Genomic DNA, 21,253 nt, shown 5'->3' with positions numbered 1-21,253 from the left:
TCCTATGAGTTTTGTGAAAACTTGTGTCTTGATGTTAATTAGCTTCAGCTGAGGGAAAATAAAGTCTCTAGTTGTTTGGCTGTGTGACTGAAAAGCAATGGCTCACTCATTGCTTAGGAGCTGCTTCCTGGCCTGCCAGTTGGCACATACATACCCTATGCTGTGGCTTGTCCAAAACTGATTCTTGTCTGGCTGTTAGATCTGTGGGATGGAGGGGAAAAGACATGAAGCAAAGTTGTGGTGGTGTGAAACCTAATGAGGCAGGGGGAGATGGAATACCTGATGACAGTAACCTAAGGGGTGGATTTCACAGTTATGAGGAAGCCTGATGAACCTTTTTCTGCAAACAGAACAGCTTGTAACAATTGGGGATTATTGTTTTGCTGGTCTTTTGTGGAAAGAGTGAAAATAAAACTTGCATTGCTACTAATATATTCAGAAATGATGCATGCCGTTTCTTCAACCAGAAGACTCTTAACATAAGAAAAATGCTTTCTGAACAGAACTCTGATCCTATAAAAATTCCCCATTAATCCTGCAGAGTGATGTCATTCCCACACGCTTTCTAAATGAGAAATGTTTGTAGAGCTGGACTGTCTGCCTGGATGGCTGAAGATTTTTATTCTGAGAGGTTACTGACCACCCACTAGAGGGCTTAACTTCATTGGGAAACTGTAACCATTGTAAAGTTTGAAGGTGTTTGAAAAATGTCTCCTCCTGTCCTGATTCTTCAGGGATGGTAATCAAGCACTTGTCATTGAGCATTCAGTCTGGCCAGAGAAACACATCCCCGGAGAAATTGTAAGAGTTTGATCTTCAAACCATTAGGAAGGTTCTTGAGCAGCTGGGGAGGTGGTTCTCAGAAAAGAGGAAATGCCCCTCACCTCGTATCATCTGGCTCTTTCATTAGTTTCACCAATGCTAATCCTTAGGAAGATCATCTGTGCACAACAAAATTGAATTAACAACGAAATTGAATTCTTCATTGCAAATACCATGTTTTCTTAACAATGACAGTGGACCTCCTTTCAAACCAGGGTAAGCTTGCCAGCCCATGGCACAGAAGGCAGTTATTTCCTTATCCATTGTTTATAATCCTGATGGACATTGTGATCTGTATATAAATTTAAGCCCTCTGAAACATTATGTTGGAAAATGTGGAGAAAATTTATTTTGGCTTCAATGTACAAATATATTACCGCTTAAATGTTTAAATTTTATTTTTGAAGAAAAAATCTGTAACTTAAAAATGTAACACTGGCATTTTTAGAGTGTGGGACAAGTGTGTTCTGTATTGTGCTTGTTTTCTTACAAAAGCAATTATTTTCTGCATTTTTTTCAAGTTTTTCAGAAGTGCCAGTCAGTTAGTATTTTAATACTTGTGTAGATATTAAGTGTTGTTGACTTGATATACATTGGTTTGATTTTTTAATCTCTTTCTTAATATAGTCCTCTGAGTTATAGTTTAGAGTACTTGGTTGAATAATTCTTTTTCCTTAGCTGACATCCTTAATGTGCTTGGGACTTTGCTGTTTCCTACCTTGCCTTGGGCTGAGATGTCTAAACTTTATGAAGCCTATTGCTTTAACTCTTACAAATTTCCTTTGCAGATAATAAGGCTTGGCCTATTTTTAAATATTAAAAGTTAAACAACTGTGAAATACTACATATAACAACTTTGCTATAGAAAAATTGTTAAAAGAAATCCCAAAACCAAACAAAACTCACATAGATGCTATTTTGGATAGCTTTTTTTTCCTGTTAAAGCAAGAGAGTTGATTTCTATTAATATTACAATAATTTAGTTGTGAAACTGCATATGAAGCATAATGAGAAATACACTCTTGAGAAAGTGAGGAATCCCAGATCAGATTTCTCAAAGGAGCTTGAGTTTCCAAGAGTTTCTAAACCAGACTTAGCTTGACAGTAAGATAACTGTCAGTAAGAGAGACTGGTAGTGGAATTTGGAAGATGTAATGCTTGGTTTCATGTCATCTTGACAGCAGTCTTGAGCGTAGATTTATGGGATGGGGAAAGTCTATTTCCTATAAGTTCTCACATAAGAGTGAAAAGTCTGTGAGTGACTATATCAATGTTTCCATATGGCCTAGGAATTTACTTTTTTTGCTTCTGTTTGTGGTGTGGAGTGGTTTTGGATCACGTACTGCAGGTCCAACTGAGCTGAGAGATGCAGTCCAGCTGCAGCCAAACTGCCAATCCATGGGAATAGACCATAGCTACTCCCATAGAGGTAAAAACAAAGCAAAAAACTCTTGAAGTGCAACGACGGGAATGTCAACTCAGATCCAACATAGTTCTTAAAAATAAAATAGTTCTTAAATACTCCACACAGGGCAAAGTGTTACACATCAGTTTCCAATAAGTACCCTTGTGCCATCAGTGATCCCAAACCTTCACCAGTGCTGTTGGCTGCTGTGTGGACCCAAGGTTTTGTTTTTGTCCATGCTTGGAGAGGCTGAGTTTTCATTTGCTTTCATTTGTGTGTCCATCTGGGGAGCAGGAAAGAGAAAGGGCTAGAAGGATGGATGGGAGAACATTTTACTCAAGAGAGGTCATCAACTTCTAAAATTTTTTTGGGTCTAACCACACCTTCTGTAGCATGCTCAGGTCTCACAAAGCACCTCCTAGGAAAAATGGAGGGTAGGCAAAAGATAGGTTTTGCAAAATGAAAGTATCAGCAACAATTTCAAATAGCATTATAAGTGTCTTTAAATCTGTGCTTTCTGATGATTCTGTTTACATTATGGTAAAGCAGGTAAGATACTTTTATTTTAAAACATGATAACTTTTAATTTTGGTAAAATTATGATTTCATATTTTAATAAAAATTAGAAATTAAACCCTTTGGCCCTGTTGACTTCTTTCTCCTTTTTCCTAATGCGAAGTGTTCATAAAATGATTTATTAAGACCAAAATATAATTATCCTCTGAGAAGCCTTCTTTTGTGCTATAAGCAAACTATACCCAAAAGGCATCCAGAATATTCTTAAAAAGCTGGATGTATTATTTAATAGAAGTTCATCTCTCTCCTTTCAGGAGAGAGAAAAAACATTACTATGTTAATATGTAAAACCATGTAGTTATAATTATACAGTGGTATTATTTCAGGGTCTTGCAAAAAAATGTTGCTGTACTGAGGAGTAGAGAATAGCCCTCAGCTCAAGCCTCAATGCACACAAAGGTGTGTGACGACAGAAGGATATCTCAAACCACCATGACATGGCAACATTTCTGTCATTGTCTGCTGTGTTATAAAGGGCCAATTCAACTCAACAGGGGAGTAATACTCGCAGGTCTGGTGCAAGTGTAACTAATACAGACTGTGCTGAGGAGCTACCATGCATTGCTAATGAGAGACATGCAGCCAGGAAGTTGTACGCAACACTCACAAGGCTCCTGAAGCTGTATGTAGCTACCAAGCTTGATGTCTCCTGCTCTTTTCCTCTTCTACATTGCATTATTTTAAGTAATGAGTCCAATTATCTAACCTCTAAAGGATTTAAACACACTGTAGAAATACACAGTTGTAAGATGCCCTGTAATCAAAGCCATTAATTTGTATAAATTCCCTTTTTCCAACTTATGCTGAAATGAACATTGTAGGAAAGCTCAGTTTAATGATACCGTGGAGTATATTCTTGCTTCATTCACTGCTGTCCACTTTGCAAGGTAAGAATTTTATTCTATTTTTTTTGTGGTAATCCTAATTTTTACAAATATTTTTCTAAATATTTTAATATTACTAGTTATTTTTTCCATCTTTTTTTTTGACCATGCTGGAATTTGTAAATGCAATTTAAACAAGTATATATCATCATTCTCTCTCACAGGTGCAGAAACTAAAATATAAATTATTTTTAAGAGCCATTTTTTACATCTGAATTTGTTAGAAAACAATTATTTATGAACAAAGTCTAACTTTCTTGCCTTTCTTGCTATTATTGTCAGACGAGTAGTATTTAATGGTTTTCAATAAGGTAAGATTTTATTTGAACAGACTGCACCTGAAGTTTGTTTAAACGTTTTTAGACCGCTAGGGTAAATAATTGCTCTTCTAGTTACAGAAATTATCTTACTTTCTATATAATGCAACTGGATCTTATATATAGTTTCCTTGCTACAATTACAAATATTTCTAATATAATATAAAAAAGTTTTTTGTGGTTTTGTTTGGTTTTGTTTATTTGCTGGCTTGTTTTAAGCATGGGCTCATTTGAAATTATTTACAATTCAGTCTTACTAGCACCAGTCAGAAAAGTATTATAACCCTGGAGGTTTGATTCTGTAAAGCTCTGGATACCTGTTCTATTTTACCTGTTTACCTCTTCTATTCTTTTGTTCTGAGCCTCTAAAGAGCTATGAGCTCTTTTTACTTCTTCATGGTAGCAGGTACCGGAACTACAACCATGAAACCTGCAGGTAAAGACTGTGAGAGAATCAAATTCTTAGGAAGGAGTGCATATAGTCCTACATTCCTTGGATATAGAGTTTCTACAAAAGTGCCCTGGAAAACTCAGGATTCTTAAACCCTAAAATTCAATAATGTTGTTTTAAACTTGACATTGCTTGCCAAGGGCAGAGTGATGCTGTAAAAAAAAAGTTTAACTTTGTGATTTTTTAATCTACAGGATCTTATTGCAAGCTTCCTCTTTTGAGAAGATCTTTGAGGTAAGTTTTTATTCCTTATTTGTCAAGTCCTACGAACAGAACAAGAATGAGCAAATGCAATGCAGTGAAAGTTAGAAAGTAAAATATAACCCTGAATTCAATGTGTAAAATGTCATCTACATGTAGATTGGATGTAGAACACACTTTCAGAATGTTTACAACTCTTTCCCAAGTATTTACATAATGGGCATGGGTCCTCTATTTGAAAAATGGAGGTACTTATGAAAAATGATACTTCTATGGTCTTGAGAAAGCTAGGAGGAATAATGGAATGAAAACAGCATGAGATCATGATTTCATGACTGGAAAAATACATTAAATGAGTATCCATCTACAGTTTTAACTGCATGATAAAATCCTAGCTGCTATTTGAAACACAGAAAAGTAAGTGTTATACAGCCTTAAAATAAACATTTTCAATACTAATTTTCACATAGAAGCTGAAATCCAAACAAAACCCAAACAAGGCAATGTTCCTGATCCCATTGAATTAAATGGGATCTATGCCATCATTTTCAATGGAGGCATCAAGTTGGACATAGCTTTGTGTGTCTTATGACTTCTAATACATCTAGCGGACACACAGGCATGTCAAATGATATGCCATCATGAAGTGTTGATAGAACTAAGTGTGTTTTATAGCTTGATTAAGTTTCTAAACTTAATCACAAATTAAAGTCGGCTCCAGCTGGAGAGTCAACTCTTGCTATCAAAAGTACCATCAGAGTATATTCAAGCAACACTCTGGGGAACTTGTAGCCACTGACATGCAGCATGAAGCAAATATGAAGCTGGTTTACAATTTTGTATCCTGTTGTGTAAGTCTGTTTTGCCTATTTATGTCTCCCCAAAGCCCCAGGTACCTCCCTGTCCAAGCAGAGATTGGAGTGCCGCCCAATTCTGTAAAATGAGACACTGTCAAAACAAAAAAAAAAAAAGAATCACCTTTTTAAATGTTAACCCAAGAAAGACCTCTTTGATAAAGTGATGGTAATCAGAGAGAAACACTTCTGTCTGGGGACTTGCTTATTCAGGTTGCTCCAGGGACCTTTGATAATACAAGATCCTTTTTGTTTTCTTCCAGAACTGAGTCTAATGCAACTCAACAGAAAAGAGATCTAGTAACAGCCGAGGTAGGTTATACCTCCAAAAGCAGGAGGGTGGGGAAACCCTCCTCCCTTTCTGCTCTGGGCCTTTGCCATCCTTACAAATGACCCTTTGTGGGGAGATGGGCTGTGGTAACAGGAGGACAGTGAGGAGGAGGAGCAGTTACTCCCCACCTGCTCACCCCACCTGAGCCGTGACCTAATGCCTTCATTCTCCCTCAGCAAAGCACCCAGTAGGGACCTACCCTGCCAAGCTGACTGACACACACCATGGGAAATAAACCCAGGCCGTCTCTGTGTTTTGTGGGGGTGAGCAGGACCTGGAAAGATGTTTGTGTTTGTGAGAGGCACAATGGCTGCACCACTGGCAAGGCTCCCTCCTGGACATGGTGCCCCCGGTGGCTCCGGCCTAGCCCTGGTTCCCATCACCCTGGCCCCACGCTGCCTCAGTGCTGCACCCCAGCAATGTTGTGCTGAAATTCAATCCTAAATGGAGGAATCTTGTTCCCCCACACTTGGGCTATGGAGCCCAGCCAGGGGTTATAACCTCTTTGAAGGGAGTAGGCAGGAAGCCAGAGGCGGTCCTGCCTCAGGGTGTCCCAGGGAGCCTGCAGGCTGAACCAGGGTGATTTTCTCCAAGACCCTTTGAGATGTGTGTGCTGCTAGGGAGTCAAAGGCAGCTGTGAAACACTGCCCTGAGGGTAACTGAGCCTCTGGGAGAAGCAGGGCTGGAGGGGTCCTCGGAGGGCCCTCAGCAGGGAAGAGCTGTTGCACCAAGGACACTCTGCAAAATGGTGCAAAGGCCAAAAGCAGCTTTTGTGAGGCGGGCAGCTTGGAGTCTCTATCAGAAAAAATGGGAATGGGCCTTGTTGTGCAGGGAGGGATGCACCTAGCAATGGACCATGGGCACCAGGGATCATTTTGGTGCGGGGGGCCTTACAGGTGGTGATTCAATGAAATCTGTTTCAGTTTGATTTTAAACAGATTCTACTACTTGGAAGCATCCCACAACATATTTCCATTTGGAAAAGGGAGCTGTGAGAGGCCTTGGCAAGACTAACTCTAAAATGTTCCTTGCACATTGTTGTTAACTTGAGATCCATCAGTTCAAACTCGAGATGTGGAGAATGAGTGGAGTCAGGAGAGAAGAAAGAAATTAGTTTACAAGCAAAGACTAAAAAAATTTCTTTACTTAGTTGTACAGCTGAAGGCTGGCACTTAAGTCTGTGGGAACTGCAGAAAGGTAACTGTTTTTTTTTAGAACATCAGATAAGAAATAAATAACAAACAGAGGAAAGAAGAGCTATTTAAGCAAAAAGGACCACATTTATAAAGAAAGATACTTAAACTGGCCATGGATAAACGTAAGTGGGAAACATTTAAGTGCTCAGCACTTCAATCCTGGTAAACTTTCCAGTCAGTCTAGTGGGGGCAGAAGCCCCAGAGTACTTGCAGTCTGGAATAGGATCATTGGAAGGGAAAATGTGATGTGACAAGCTGCAATATCAGAGTGCTGGGCCAGATGCAGGGCTTCCTCATAGTGTGAGGCTCCCTGTTTCTAAACAGGAGGCAGATCAGGCAGATCTGCTTTCTCTTTTGTTTGGGATGAACCAAAATGCAATTCTGAAGGATGTCAAGGAGAACACAAAATCCATTGCAGCTAGACTGGCCATAATGGGATGATCTGAGTGCAGCATGGAGTACGAGTCAGGGGAGTGGAAGCAATAGAGGGAGCCCTTCAACAATGGGCATTTGAGTGAAGTGAAAAAGGGAGATTGCACTCTCTCCTTTTCTTTTCCTTCCAAACATAAATGCAAAACTTCCCATGTGGAACCTTGGTGATTCACTGGAACTGGAGGCCATGGATGAGAAGCCAGTAGTGATCTCACATAGCAGCTCTATCTTTCCCCAATCTCCTCAAAAGACATTGTGTTTCTTCTTCCCAGGCTGCCAATCCCTCCAGTAGCACCCATAACTGTGCCATGCACTGGCTGAGATGCAAATTACTCTTCTGTATTTAAAGTTCCAACCCAGTGTTTGAGTGCAAGGCCTCAGGTTTGATCAATTAATTTTTAAACCACAAACACCCTGATTTTGCTTTTATATTTTTCTGACAGGTTCAATCTGCCTCTCGGTTGCACCATCATGGGACCCTGATGCGGAGTCCACCAGGAGGTCAGTGCTGTGCCCCTCATCTGCAGGAGGAGAGAACCCTGAAAATGCTGCCTTCCTCCTCTGTGTTACCATGGGCTGTGGAAGCCCTCTTCTTCGTGCCACTACAAAATTCTCTCCTGTCTCATTTTCTCATTTTCTCCATGTTAAATATTAAAAAAAAAAAATCTGTTAAAATGGTACTTTCAAAATAGGGCCTTAAAACCAAATCTGGACAGCTAAGGAAGTCAATCTTTTGAGATTTTGTGGGGTTTTTTTAAAGTTTAGTTTTATTACGATTTTTAATTTCTGCTACTTTTTTTCTGGCCTTGTCAGAGTATGTAGGTGTATCAGAGAGTCTTATAACTGGTTGTGCAAAGGGAAATGATCACTCAGGAAATGAGCATGAAGCTGCTCCTGTACAGATTTAAGCATTGGACAAACATGTAAAGCAGGTTTAAGTTACAGAAATTTTTACAGAAGAGTTCACTGTAGGCAACTTGCATTGGAATTTTGGTATCCTTCTTGGAAAATGCCCAGGCAGGTGCCTTCTTTTGCATTTTTCTGTGTAAATGAATAGATGCAATTTTACAACTCAAAATTCTAAAAACAGCAAAAGGTTTCCCCATTAGGGCTGTTATAGAAACAATGGTTTTTACTTTGTTGGTATTTTCAGAGTATCTATATATATTTGCAAAGCAGTTCTTAAATGGAAAAAATTCAAAGCTAAGCATGGAAAGGAATTTTCACAATGACGGATGATATTCCTAACCACTGGTAGCTTCTTTGTCCCTTTACTGTAAAGGTCCCATTTTTTTTCCCACTTAATGTCACTAGCAGCTTTGCTGTGCCTCATTGGGAGTGGAAGGACCTGTTAATTTCATTTACTTCCTGCCTTGTACAATGCTTTTTTAATCCCCATCAGCAACATTGGAAATTTTATATGTATGTAGAGTTTTAATCCTACTCCAAGAAGGCAAGCAACTCTCTGCAAAAAGCTGGTGAAGTTTTGCTTTGGGACTAGCTTTCTTCTCCAGTTTTGGGGAATGATGATTTAAATCCAACTCAATGAATGATTAGTAAATGACAAGGAGTTCATAGCTTTCAGAGACTATAAAACCATTTAATGCTTTTGGAAAAAATTACTAATTATAACATAAAACAAGCCATTCCCATGGAATCTAAAGTCTCTGACTCCAGTCACCTCTGAAGCAGAAATAACCTTTTAGCTGACTATTTTTTTAGAATGTGGGGAAGGTTGTTTAGGACTGATTTTGACTCTAAAATATATATTCTGTCCTGTTCATAAACTGAATGTACCCTTTGCAGTAAGGTTTAGGAGGGAGAAGCTGGATATATGTATAAATTATGCTGAATTTAGGGAATTAGAATGATCTGTGTCCTGTATATTTTGAGATCAGCAGGACTGGGATTTGATTTCTTTACATGGGAACTTGACCTTTTGTTTGCTTGGAGGAGGTTGACCTTTTGCTCCTTTGTTAGTTTATAAGTCTCTAACCAAATGAGAACCTTGCTTCTCTTTTAACTAAGGAACATGAAGGATTAAATTAAGCATACGTTAAAAAATGGAGATAGTGGTTGGTTAATTTTCTCAGCTAATATAGCAGCTCATGATTTAACAATAAAAAAATTTGGCTGGGATCTCTCAACCTCTTTGAAAAATACTGTATCTACTAAAAGGCTGGAATGCTTCCTTGCAGGTTCATGTCCTCAGGAGTGCCTTAATGGAGCAGCCTGCACAGAGGGAGGTGACTGTGACTGTCAGTTATTTCAGGCTCAAGGAAGCAGGTGCCAAATTGGTAAGATTTTTGGGCCAAAATAGTTTAGTATCAGCTTTCAGGAAGATTTAGGATGCAGATTTTGAAAAACTACTGTTACCAGCATATTTGTGATTATTCTGTAGCAGGCCTCTAATTTGGCCAGTAGCTAGGAGGATTAAAATTATATGCATTATTAGGGACATATAGAAAACAACATCAGAAATGCCTGCATTTTGCACTTGGGCTGTAATGATATATAGATACCATAACAGATAGACTGTTGTCTAGTATTGTCTAGTAGCCAGACAGCTTTTTTTTTTTTTTTAAGTTAGCTGAATAACCAAAAACCACTGCATTTCTTTTAATAAGCAGTGATTTATTGCAAATTAAATCACCTATTATTTAAATACTAGTTTTTGGAATCTGCTGTGTGTAGGGATCAACAAGAATTGTCTTCCAGGATGTGCAGAATATCTAACTCCCTTGCTTCTACTTGTAATTAAAATGTCTCCACTGAAGCAAATAAAAATTTAATTATGATTGCACATGGCTAAAACTGCAGACTTAAGACTAAAAAAGAGTGCTGACTTTAAAGTTGAAGGTGTAAGTTGATCTTTTGCACTTGCTAGTTTTTGATGACCATGCTTCTTGTAAACTCAGTGTGTTCTCTCCAGTACCTAACACTGGCAAGGACCGAGATGGGATTTGCAAATCATGGGGACAGTATCATTTTGAAACATTTGATGGCATCTACTACTATTTCCCAGGGAATTGCTCCTATATATTTGCAAAAGACTGCAGTACTCTGGAGCCCCAATACACTGTTTGGGTAAGTATGTAAACATACATTAGAAGTAAGTATGTAAGTAAACATAAAAGTAAATAAGTAAGTAAAATAAGTAGAGAGACAGTAAATGTACCAAACTGAGCATTAATTGCTTAAATATAAAACTGTGGAAATATGGGAAACTTCTGGAAAAGCCTAAACTTACATGCAGTAACTCAAAATACTAATGTAATTATAATCAAAGGAGTCGGTATATTAAAAATAGTATTTCTTTCTCCTTCAATCCTTAATGGGATATCTGCTCTCTCCCTTCTGGGAGCTAAAGTGGGTCTTAAACAAGACCCCAGAAACTTTAATAAACTTCAGCTACCAGGCTGTAAAAAAATATTGAGTTGCTGAGTTGCTGAGTAAGTGCAAACAGCTATCACTTGCCTAATAGTGAGGAACATGAATGTGCTAGGCTCTAATTCACAGCTATTGGTATGCTATGAGGATCTGTTTCCCTGGCCTATGGGATTTGCTCCCCATCTTGTCCCCTCTGTGGATTTGCATTCTAATTTTGGATTACCTCTACGTCATGCAGAGAAGATTAACTGCTCAAAAGCTTTCAACTTGACCTATGTATGGAAGGCACTCTTTTTAGTAATTTCTTCAAATTGCTGAGTATCCATGGTTAATGACTGTGGGTCATGGAGAGTTCAAACCTATACCCTCTTTGAAGAGAGATGCCCTATTTGTCAGGCTGGTGGTTACTGTGGGGAGGGGATACAAGATCATTCTATTACCTTATTCACAATGGTTGGGATTTGGTGCTGATTGGGCAGGGAAGAAACGACAAGAGGGGTCCTCATTTTGAGCCTGTGTGTGTACAGTGGTCGTAGGCATGAGGGCAGATCTAGATGCTGATTTCTGCTCTGAGGACTGTTTTTCATTTATAAACAGATGACTTCTTCTTCCCTCAGATAACAGCACTTAGTGAAGATAAATCTACCAGTAAAACTGCCATTTCTTCCTACTCAAGTTACAGAGAGACACTGTTACACCTGCCTTTCACAATTTCATTTTAATTATTTGGATTCTATATGCAGCTGTGACCTCTTAAAGGTTTTCAGAAAGTGCTGTAGCAAAGTCCAGGATTATATTAAAATCTGGAATCAATATATCAGTGGATTCCAGTGGCTCTGGAAAGAGAGAAGGTTCTATTCGATTGCTGGAAAAAATGTCATGTTTTACTAAAAACTGAAAATGTTTACTCAGCAAAGTCATAAGTAATGTGAGACTGTAGACAGACTGGGCAATGGAGAGACAAAAACCTTGCCAAATCCTAACATTATGGTCCTTCTGGCTTTAATAATCAACCCCTCAAGAGGAGAAGAAAACATAAGGATTATTTTGATTTTCCTTTATTGTGTTTCTGTCTTGGGATGGGCTTACATAGAAGCCATTTGCCAGGTCAAATAACTTTTATGTTGTCTTTAATTACGATTATCTTTATACATGTAAATGCTCCGAATGCTTTTCCTGACCTAGCTTATTTCAGCCAGAGAAACAGTTACTGGTTTTTACTTCCAGATTTAGTGTCAGTCAAGGAAGATTTATTCAAGTATTCATGAGCACTGTATGTGTTTACTCACAGATATTTTCTTCAGAACAGTTACATTTACAGCCTCCATCACTATGTTGGTAAAATGTTCCCAATTACAAGTTTATTTAGCTTAACAGCACTGTCAAGTAAATTGGTAATGAAATTCCCATCCTTCTCAGAGAATGATGACACACAAAGTAACATAAATCATATCTGAGCAATCTAAACTCTGTGTATATTTTAATCTGGGAAATGATAGGCATCTGAGATGTAAAACACATTTCTCTCTCCCTTCAGTGGTGCTAAAATAAGCTCATGGGCTTTTGAAGCACGTTAGGACATCCTACAGGTTTGGGTGGCTCATTCTCCCTGAGATTAATGAAAACTGTGTAAGTTTTGCTCAAGCACAAACCCACAGTTTTCAAGTCCTGAGAGTACTGTATTTGAGCAAGATAAGTTGGTATGTGACTAAGCCAATCCCCTGGCTCATATGTATAATGGAGAAAAGCACACTTCAGAAAAGTCTACCTTTCTTCATTAGCAGGGCTGGAAAGCCAGTGCAAAATGGATTTTAACAGGTCCATGTAACTTAGATGGCTGCTGTAATCTGTGGGAGCACTTCAAAACCTCTAGAAATCCTGAGTGGTTTAGGAGGGCATGCTGTAGTTCAGCTTGTACCAGTCTCAGCTGGCAGGGAGAGTGCTGCTATTACACTGAGGTTCTGTATGGTTTGTAATCCTGTTTTATATATCAGATCTCTAGACACAGAGAAGTAGGGGTATTTCTTCAGTGCCAGCAGCAAGTTCCACCTTTGGCCTCTGTAAGTTAGCTCACTACAGTGTCTCTGAAGTTTGTCAGTGTAAAATGCCTGACTCTATCCAGTATTTAGACCACTGGCCTGTGATGATATGCACTATTAAACAGTTGCTGTATTTCTCAGTAGTATTCTGTAGTGTGAACTTTGAGTTTTGCATATCTTTGTAATTGTGACTTTGCAATATTCTAGGTATTTATTTTTAAAGCTCTTTCATTAATTAGAGCATAAAAATGTAAAATATCATATATGAATTTATTAAAAATGGTACAAAATTATTGAAGACAAGCATTGACTCTTATTGTGTGTCTATTTTTTCCCTCAAAGGTTCATAACAGTCCTCACTGTTATGGTTCAGTATATACTTGTCATAGGTCTATCAGCTTATTTTTTTCAAACCAAGAAGAAGTAATGATTTCAGGACATGAAGTAAGAAAAAATGGAATCAGGTAAGTGTTCTAATGGTGAGTTTTAATATTTTATTGGGAGAAAGATAAAGTGGAGTTTGGGAAACTGATGACTCTTACACAATCCAGATAAAATAATTTGATCTGTACCTTTACTGATCCCTTGCTGTTCTGTATTTGGGCTGATAGTGCTCTAGTGTGAGCAGCTGTGACAGTACTGATGTAATACACGAGTGAGGATAGAATACACTGTATTGACTGTGTTCAGCTTCTCAGCTGTAACCTAACAATTATTTATTCCTTCCAGACAAAGTCTGTGTCAGGCAGTCCCAGCTAATCCCTGGTGCATTCTGATAGCATTTTGAACAAGTCAATCATTATTTATTCTTGGTAGCTATGGCTAATATAAGACATGATCGTCTTCTAGATGAGTCTGAATTGGTTAAAAAAAAATCTTAAGCCCCTTTGGGGAAAAAAACTCCACAAAATATCTCTGAGGTACATCAAACCTCCAAATTTACCTTTCTTTTTGTAAGTAAAAAGATGTGTCTAAGTCATCTTTTATACAAAATAAGTATATTTTACTAAATGATAAAGTACAGAAATTTTAAGAAAGTTGTTGAAGTGCTTTTGCCATCCCCTTTGTAATGCCTTTACTATCTGAGAATGGTACCTCTGGTGATATGTTCGACCCAACAGAAGCAACTTTGGAAGACTAGGATTAGATCTGTGCTTATTATTGTCCAGTGGTCTTTCAACAAAGGAGGAAGAGGTGCAACTTTTTTGTCAGCGGTGTTTTCTGTACTGCAAGCTCCTCCTTTTGCAGATGTCTAACCCAGTGATGACTCAGTGCCCAGAAGGGCTGCTGGTGGTTTCTTGCCCAAAGCAGCATGCTCGTGAACTCAAGTATTCCTCAATGTGGTGTGCCAGGCTTTGAAAGCAAAGATGCATTATTCTTTCAAGCCTATAATTGGTACAACTGATAGGTGTATACAGTAGAAAGCACTCATTCTTGATGGCTGACATAGAGAAGTAAACATAAGATAGTAAAAACATGATGAAGAATTGAATGGAGTGACTGTGCACACCCAGGAAAAAGTGCTTGTTGAATTAGAGGTGATGTTTTATGTGGTATTTTTCTAGCATGAACCTCATCTCATCTGAGATCTTTGATGCACACTATATTTTTCCAGATTAATATTGCCTCAGACAGTTGGAAATGCTTTCATTGAGAGACTGGCTGACTATATTCTTGTGAAGACTACCTTTGGTTTTTCTCTTGCTTGGGATGGAAACTCTGGTATTTATATTAAGCTGACAGAAGATCATAAGGGAAAACCTTGTGGCCTTTGTGGAAATTTTAATGGCAATAAATATGATGACCTGATACTTCAAAACAGTAAGTAAATAGCTTACCCTTACTTTGTGTGAACAGTTTCCATGTTCACTTTAAAAACAATGCTGTATAAATAGAATGCTGTAAAAAGTCAGTCCTGTTTCAGTTATTTCAGTAAAATAGTATATCTGCTCTACTTTTACTTCTCCTCATCATTAAAGATGCAAAGGGAAAAGGTCCTAGTTCAGGAAAGTACTTGTATGTGCATTTAAACCTCTTGCTCAGCAAAGCACTTTGGGTATCTTTATCCTATTGCCTTTAAACAATAAATACATAAACAAATATTTATGGTTTTCTCTGTTTAAAGATGGAGGGGAAGAGCACCATCTCGAGTCATTCTCTTAAAGCAACATCATAAAATCCTAGTTGCAATAAGTAAATTTCTAGGGTGTTTCCTGGGAGTTCTTGTATCCCCTTGTTGGTATAGTGGACTAAGGGCCTTGGACTACACTCTAGAATGAGGAGCTGCTTTGTGCTGTGTCTGAGGCAGAGATGACTTTTTAAACTTTTATTCTGTAGCCTAGATAGGGAATACTCCACAGGAACTTTTGTCTTACTTGCAACTAATGTGGAAAAAAAAAGGAACAAGAACGGGCTTGAAAATGTGAGGATTTTTCTCACTCTCTTATACAAACAAAATAAGATTGTCTTACTGTTATCATTAACTGCTGAGAGAATCTAGTCCCATGACTCTGCATGTTCTTAAGTCACAAAAGGTATCCCACAGTAACTTTTTTCCCTTTTTTTAATGGTTGGTAGTGGAGCTTTAAAATTTCCTTAAGGAAGGAATGCTCACTCTACGTATCTTTGCAGAGTCTTTAAAAATCTACCCGAGTATACATTTTTCTTAGCTTTTCTGCCGTGAAAGCAGTAAGTTTTGTGCAGTAACTTCTGCTCACCCAAGTACAGTATGTTTAATAACCAATTTAGTTTGCTGATGTGTAATAATAGATAAAAATAATATTTGGAGGAAATAATGAATTCATGTGATCGCTAAAATTCAATAATTTCAGTATCTTTAGATGTATTATCTGTTATAAAAGATTTCCGGCTCATACTTGTCTTCATTTTTGAAACTAAATTTTTTTCACCATGTTCATTTCATCTAGCATTTTTCTTTATCACAAATGGTAACATTATTGCAGTGAACAACTGAGAGCCAAATGAATTTAATCTTGAACCAGTTGTACAACATGGTGCCTTGACTCTGCAAACACAAAGCAGAGATCTTCACAAGAATAGACTGTTAATTCAGATCCCTTCCAAGCTGCAACATTTTTCTAAGAATTTCTAAATCTATATCAAATGATCTAATGATTTCTCTCTTCCAGCTAAAGTACTTCCCTGAGTAGTGTAAAGGTAGCTCTTACATCTATCCTGAGTCTTCCAGAGTCCAAATGCTCATTATTTGTTATGCTTAAATAAATAAGCTGCTGAGAGGCATATAATACTCCATTTCTAAATACAGTTTAAAAACAAACTCATTTTTTGTTTCCTTATCTTCACCTTTAGTAGCATCTTTCTGTTGCTTTAATATGAAGGGCTGTATCTGTGTACAGAACTGTTTCAGGGACAATGATTTTATTATGTGGTATTTTTTTAAGACTTAGAAGTTTTTTTCAAGCCATGTAAAAATGTACATAAAGTATTTTTAATGTTCTTGTAGAATCAGAGTTATAACAACAGGTTCATCTCTAGATTAAACCCCAGCCTTTTGTGTTTGGGAAAGGTTTTCTGCATAAAGAACTACTCTGTCAGAGAGGAAGAAATATTTTAAGTCTCTCTCACTCATAAGCAAAACAGACTGATGGTTAGGATATTATAGTCATTTATTTGTGGAGATCCAAGTATATGTATCTCATTAGTGTGCTTTGTGGCTTTCCACATTTCAGTATCCAACTTTGTATCTCTTGTTCTAGAAGTTAGATTAAGTTTTCTATAGTGCAGCTCTGTGAAAAAAAAAAACACTCTAGCTGATTTCATTTCAATATCTTGTCTCCTAGCCATGTGTGGATATAGATAACCATAGCATAGACAATTACTGTCAGGTTCTTCAAAGTAGAGGCAATATACTGGTTTTAACCTAATAAAGCATGTAGAGAAAATACAATATTTAGTTCTTGCTGCAAGTATATGGGAATTTTGTGTCTGTTTTTTTGCTGCCAACCTTCTTGTATGTTCCTGTATCTAAGCCTGTTGCCATGACTTCCAGTCATGCCTCTTGTTCATTAATTCTCCTGTGCTCATGCTGTGAGGAGAGCCAGGCATCTTGTGCCTGTGTGTTGTAGGGCTTTTCTGCAATAAGGGAAAAGGAGGGACATAATAGCACTAACTGACCTTTGTGAAACGTGATGAAAGACTTAAATTGCTACAAAGAAATGTATTTTTCTTAAGTATTCAATGCCTTCCACTTGTCATTATTTGTATATTTGCTATGAGATTATCAGTGATTGTGCTTAAAATAACCCAAGCTGACACCTTGTCATGAATTTTTTCAATATTTTTATTTAAATGTAGTATAAAATGCAACCTGAAATAAAAAAAGAAAAATATTTCTTTTCTTTATGACTTGTACTCAGAAATCATCTGTAATTGAGGTAATGAACACATTGAAAAGTTACTAAAATTTTCAAAGCTGTCTTATGTGTTTGTGTTGACAATTTTTTATTGTTGTTCTCCCAATGTTTTTATGCAGTAGGTGAATATACAGAAGACATTGCTGAATTTGCAAATAGCTGGGCTGTGCAAGCCTCAGATGATATAGCTTGTGTCCCTACTGCCTCAGATTTTTCCAGTCCTTGCTCAGCCAATGCAGAATCCACTGAGGTAAATTAATTATATTTTATGTATATACATCGATACATGCAAATGTATACATGTATTTTCTTAATCTTCACTGCCTACTGATGGTACAAGAATCTAACAATATACACAATGTTGAAAAAGCCTTAGATGCATTGAAGCTTTGGGAAAGATTCAGATCAGGACTGTTGCTAGGGAGTGCCTGAAATTCTTCATACGTTTAGCCTAAAAGTACAAAGGCTCAAATTGGATGTGCCAAATGGCACCAGTCTGCTGGCAGAGCTCTTCATTACTGCATCAAACTTGGGTTCAGTTTCCAGTTCTGGCATCTTGCACCTCATTATTTTAGAGATTGTGAAATACTGCAGAAATAGTTGCAGGTCAGCTACTGCATTGACACAAAATGCTTTTCTTTGTCATTTCACACTTTTTCACCACAGGTGGTTTAGGACCAGCATGCAGTCAAGAAGGCTTAGGCACAGAGGAAAAAATTTAGGAAGAATAATGAAAGAGATATAATAGTAAATTGAGACAGCACCATGCTCAAATTTTAATGGGGACATAAAGGACCTTAGACTAGGGAAACAATGCTAAAGAGAATGATGCCTGTTCAGAGAGTATTGGCTAACTTCCATTTACTGATTCTCCTTAATGCACAGGACATATTCTTCAAGTGCCAAATATTCCTACAGTTTCCTTTTCTCAGCTGTCATGAAAGTATAGATCCGTATTCTTATATTTCAAGTTGTATGAATGATCTTTGCAGGTAAGTACTTGAATTCTTGTGTATTTAATCTTGACACATGAAATGAATGCTCAGTCTTTTGTATGGGACCAGAATGAAAGCACATTGTGGGAAGTTGGGAAGAACAAGTTCAAAATGAAAGAGACGGGGTTTCTCAGTGTTTTTGATTTGTGTGGGAACACAGGGCACAGAACCAGCCTGACAAAGGATATTTTGATTGCTAAGGGCTTACATAGATTCAAGGAAACACTAGACGAGTAAGTGCAAGGTAAATTCATGGAGAATCACTCATGACAAAAATGAGTTGCTAATCACAAAAAACCCAAGAAACTTTTATCTGGAGGCCCAGAAACAGAACTATGTGGAGATGATACTAGGAAGAAATATCAGCAATACGGGAGGAGTTGGGCCATTTGTCAGACACAGCTGGACTGGTTTTTATGAGTAACCACTATCATTCAAATGAGTAGAATTTTTACAAAAGTGCCATTTACTTAAATTCAGAGCTGCCAAAAGAAATTTAACTTGTTTGCTTTGATGGGAGTCACACCCCCTCAGCTGCTGGCATGGTAGGCAACCTGGTATCCTAATTAATTCTAGTCATTCAAGTTACAATTATACTCTGGTAATTGAAGAGATAATTGGGCAATGTACCACTTTCTTTTTCGTAAGGTTTTCAAATAGTCAGAAATAGCAGGATTTTTTCCAGAGTATATAATTCTCAGAGTATCACCAGTTTAATCAAAAGGACACAAAAAGGATCACAAGACTAAACATAAGGATCCCTCAGTACAATCCATTACAACTTATTAGTTCAATTTTTGATGAATGTTTAGTTTTCTGATTTACCATACAGTCAAGATAGAAGAATTTGTGTTTGTAGGAAAACACTGGTGTTGCTCAGAAAAGAGATGAGTTGCCTCTGTATGGTCTCAGTGTAACTCAGGAATTTACTGTGAAGAATAATGAAAGCCATTTTTTTTTCAAGTAGGATACTGAATCACTGCTGTGGTGTTAAGGAGGGTTGGATTTTTTGTGAACAATCTGATGCATGTTGCTGTGAATTTTGTGAATGTTAAAAACCTTGAAGTTTCTATGTCTCAGAAATTCATTAATTTAGGCTTATTTTGTTTATAAAGAGACCTCTCTTCTTGTGGCTTAGTGTCAGTTTATGAAGGTTTTGTGTGTGGCCATAGTATAGTCCAAGTATTCTTTCTATTAAGACCCATTTAATTGGATTAGATGAGGAGAGTTGGAGAGACTCTGATCACTGTAACAAAGAGTGTAGTGGTGTTTGATTTGATAATAGATGTGTTGAAAGCAGAATACAAACACAATACAACATATTCTTAAGACGATTAATTTTGGAAGCATGATCTGGTGTGCTAAGGGACAAACTCAGCTGATCTGTCATAAACATGCTTATAATAGAAATGTCATGTTATGACTAGTTGATTTTGGCATCAGATCTTCCACAGTGAATGTTGTGAGTTGTTCGACTTTCACAGTAACAGAAGTTTAGTGGTATTTCACCGTATATGACTTAAATCTGAATCAAATTTGAACTTGCCTACATATTAGTGAATGTCTTTTTATTTGATTCTGGTAAAAATGCACTGTACAGCTTCTTCTGTATAGACTAGGCAGAAATCTTGTCTTTGCCCAAGGCTGTGCTGCCCTGAGCCTGTCCACAGTATTTAGTGGATAATACTTCTGCCTCTGAGAAGTTCAGCACAAGATCAGGAGTCCATAATAGGTTTCTTCTCATCTAAGTTCAAGGCAATTGGAGACTTGAAGTTCTCACTTGAACCAGAATGCCCTTTTTAAGTGTAGGTCAGAGTTTCTATGTCATGCAGGATAGAGAAGCCTGAGATGGGGATCTTGAGACTGTTGAGTTGTCCATTGTCTTCAAGAAAAGGTCCTGCTTCTCTTTCACTTCAAGTAGCTCTTTTTAAAAATAATAGATTAGTGGTTTTGTTCATTGTTGTAATATTAAAATGAAATAACTTTTAGTGAGATCAAATGATAAAACCACAATGGTGTATTCAGTATAGCTCATTCCTTTTTATATTTTCCCTGTGTGCCTTTATGACTGAGTGGTGTCAGCTATGCGTGAAATATCCTGTGCCATGACACATGGCAGAAATTTTTAGATGGGATTTGTGTTCCTTGATTATTCTCTTATTGTATCATTTCAGAGTGGATGATGATGAAACATACTGCAGGGCAGTGACAGAGTACGCTAGAGCATGTTCTCACGCTGGGTCCCCGGTGCGGGACTGGAGGGATGACTTTCCTGCCTGTAGTAAGACTCTTCAATAAAGCATGAACCTTTGAGATATCCCATGTATTCAGTTCAAATATTCCATCTTGACAACATTTTTCCTTGTAGAACTCAAACCTGATACTCAAGCTGATCAGCCAGTTTCACTCTTTCTGGCAAACAATGAAGTCATTGACTTGCTCGAGGAATATTTTAATTCCATTGTACTATGATTTAGATCCATACAAAATTCATGTTCCTGTGGATTTCTTGAAAAATCATGTGTGCTGATCATATTCTAGGACAAAGAGCAAACATCTGTGGAGATTTGCTATTGCTCTTTGTCCCAGAAGACCTCTCAGCCTCTCTTGGCCCTATAACAGAATTAACGTAGTTAATCCAGCTCCTCCTTGTTATCACTACCACCCATCAATTGCAGCTCATCCTCATGCACAAGGCTTAGAACTAGCTGAGAAATGAAAACATCCACTGAATGTCACAGAAGCTATAACTTATTTTGGAGAGATGATATAAGGGTTTGCTAAAGAGAGACTTAAATATTGACAAGAGCTTCACCATAGTTCATCAGTTAAAACTCCTGCAAAAGATCCGTTTTACTTGATCTGATTACCTATCTATACCAGAGGAGCTGCACAATGTTTATTTGACAGAAATGGATTTTCTAGCATGGAAAGAGAAATTGCACTAATGTTCAGTGTACCATGGG

General features: G+C 37.6%; 1 protein-coding gene across 1 annotated transcript in view; it reads left to right on the top strand.

Annotated features, from left to right (window-relative positions):
- Window positions 1-3,611: 3,611 nt before the first annotated feature.
- Window positions 3,612-21,253, top strand: part of OTOGL (otogelin like) — a 92,901-nt gene continuing 75,259 nt past the window's right edge. Inside the window, exons 1-11 of the mRNA XM_077178025.1 lie at window positions 3,612-3,690; window positions 4,650-4,689; window positions 5,774-5,822; window positions 7,913-7,970; window positions 9,668-9,766; window positions 10,402-10,556; window positions 13,241-13,362; window positions 14,514-14,719; window positions 17,415-17,542; window positions 18,178-18,284; window positions 20,462-20,568. Coding sequence (XP_077034140.1) covers window positions 3,612-3,690; window positions 4,650-4,689; window positions 5,774-5,822; window positions 7,913-7,970; window positions 9,668-9,766; window positions 10,402-10,556; window positions 13,241-13,362; window positions 14,514-14,719; window positions 17,415-17,542; window positions 18,178-18,284; window positions 20,462-20,568 — 1,150 coding nt within the window. The remainder of the gene's footprint in view (window positions 3,691-4,649; window positions 4,690-5,773; window positions 5,823-7,912; window positions 7,971-9,667; window positions 9,767-10,401; window positions 10,557-13,240; window positions 13,363-14,513; window positions 14,720-17,414; window positions 17,543-18,177; window positions 18,285-20,461; window positions 20,569-21,253) is intronic.

Source organism: Agelaius phoeniceus, chromosome 5 (genome assembly GCF_051311805.1).
Source record: "Agelaius phoeniceus isolate bAgePho1 chromosome 5, bAgePho1.hap1, whole genome shotgun sequence".
Taxonomy (NCBI): Eukaryota; Metazoa; Chordata; class Aves; order Passeriformes; family Icteridae; genus Agelaius; species Agelaius phoeniceus.
Note: the sequence above shows the minus strand (reverse complement) of the source record. Positions and strands in the feature narration are given on the sequence as shown.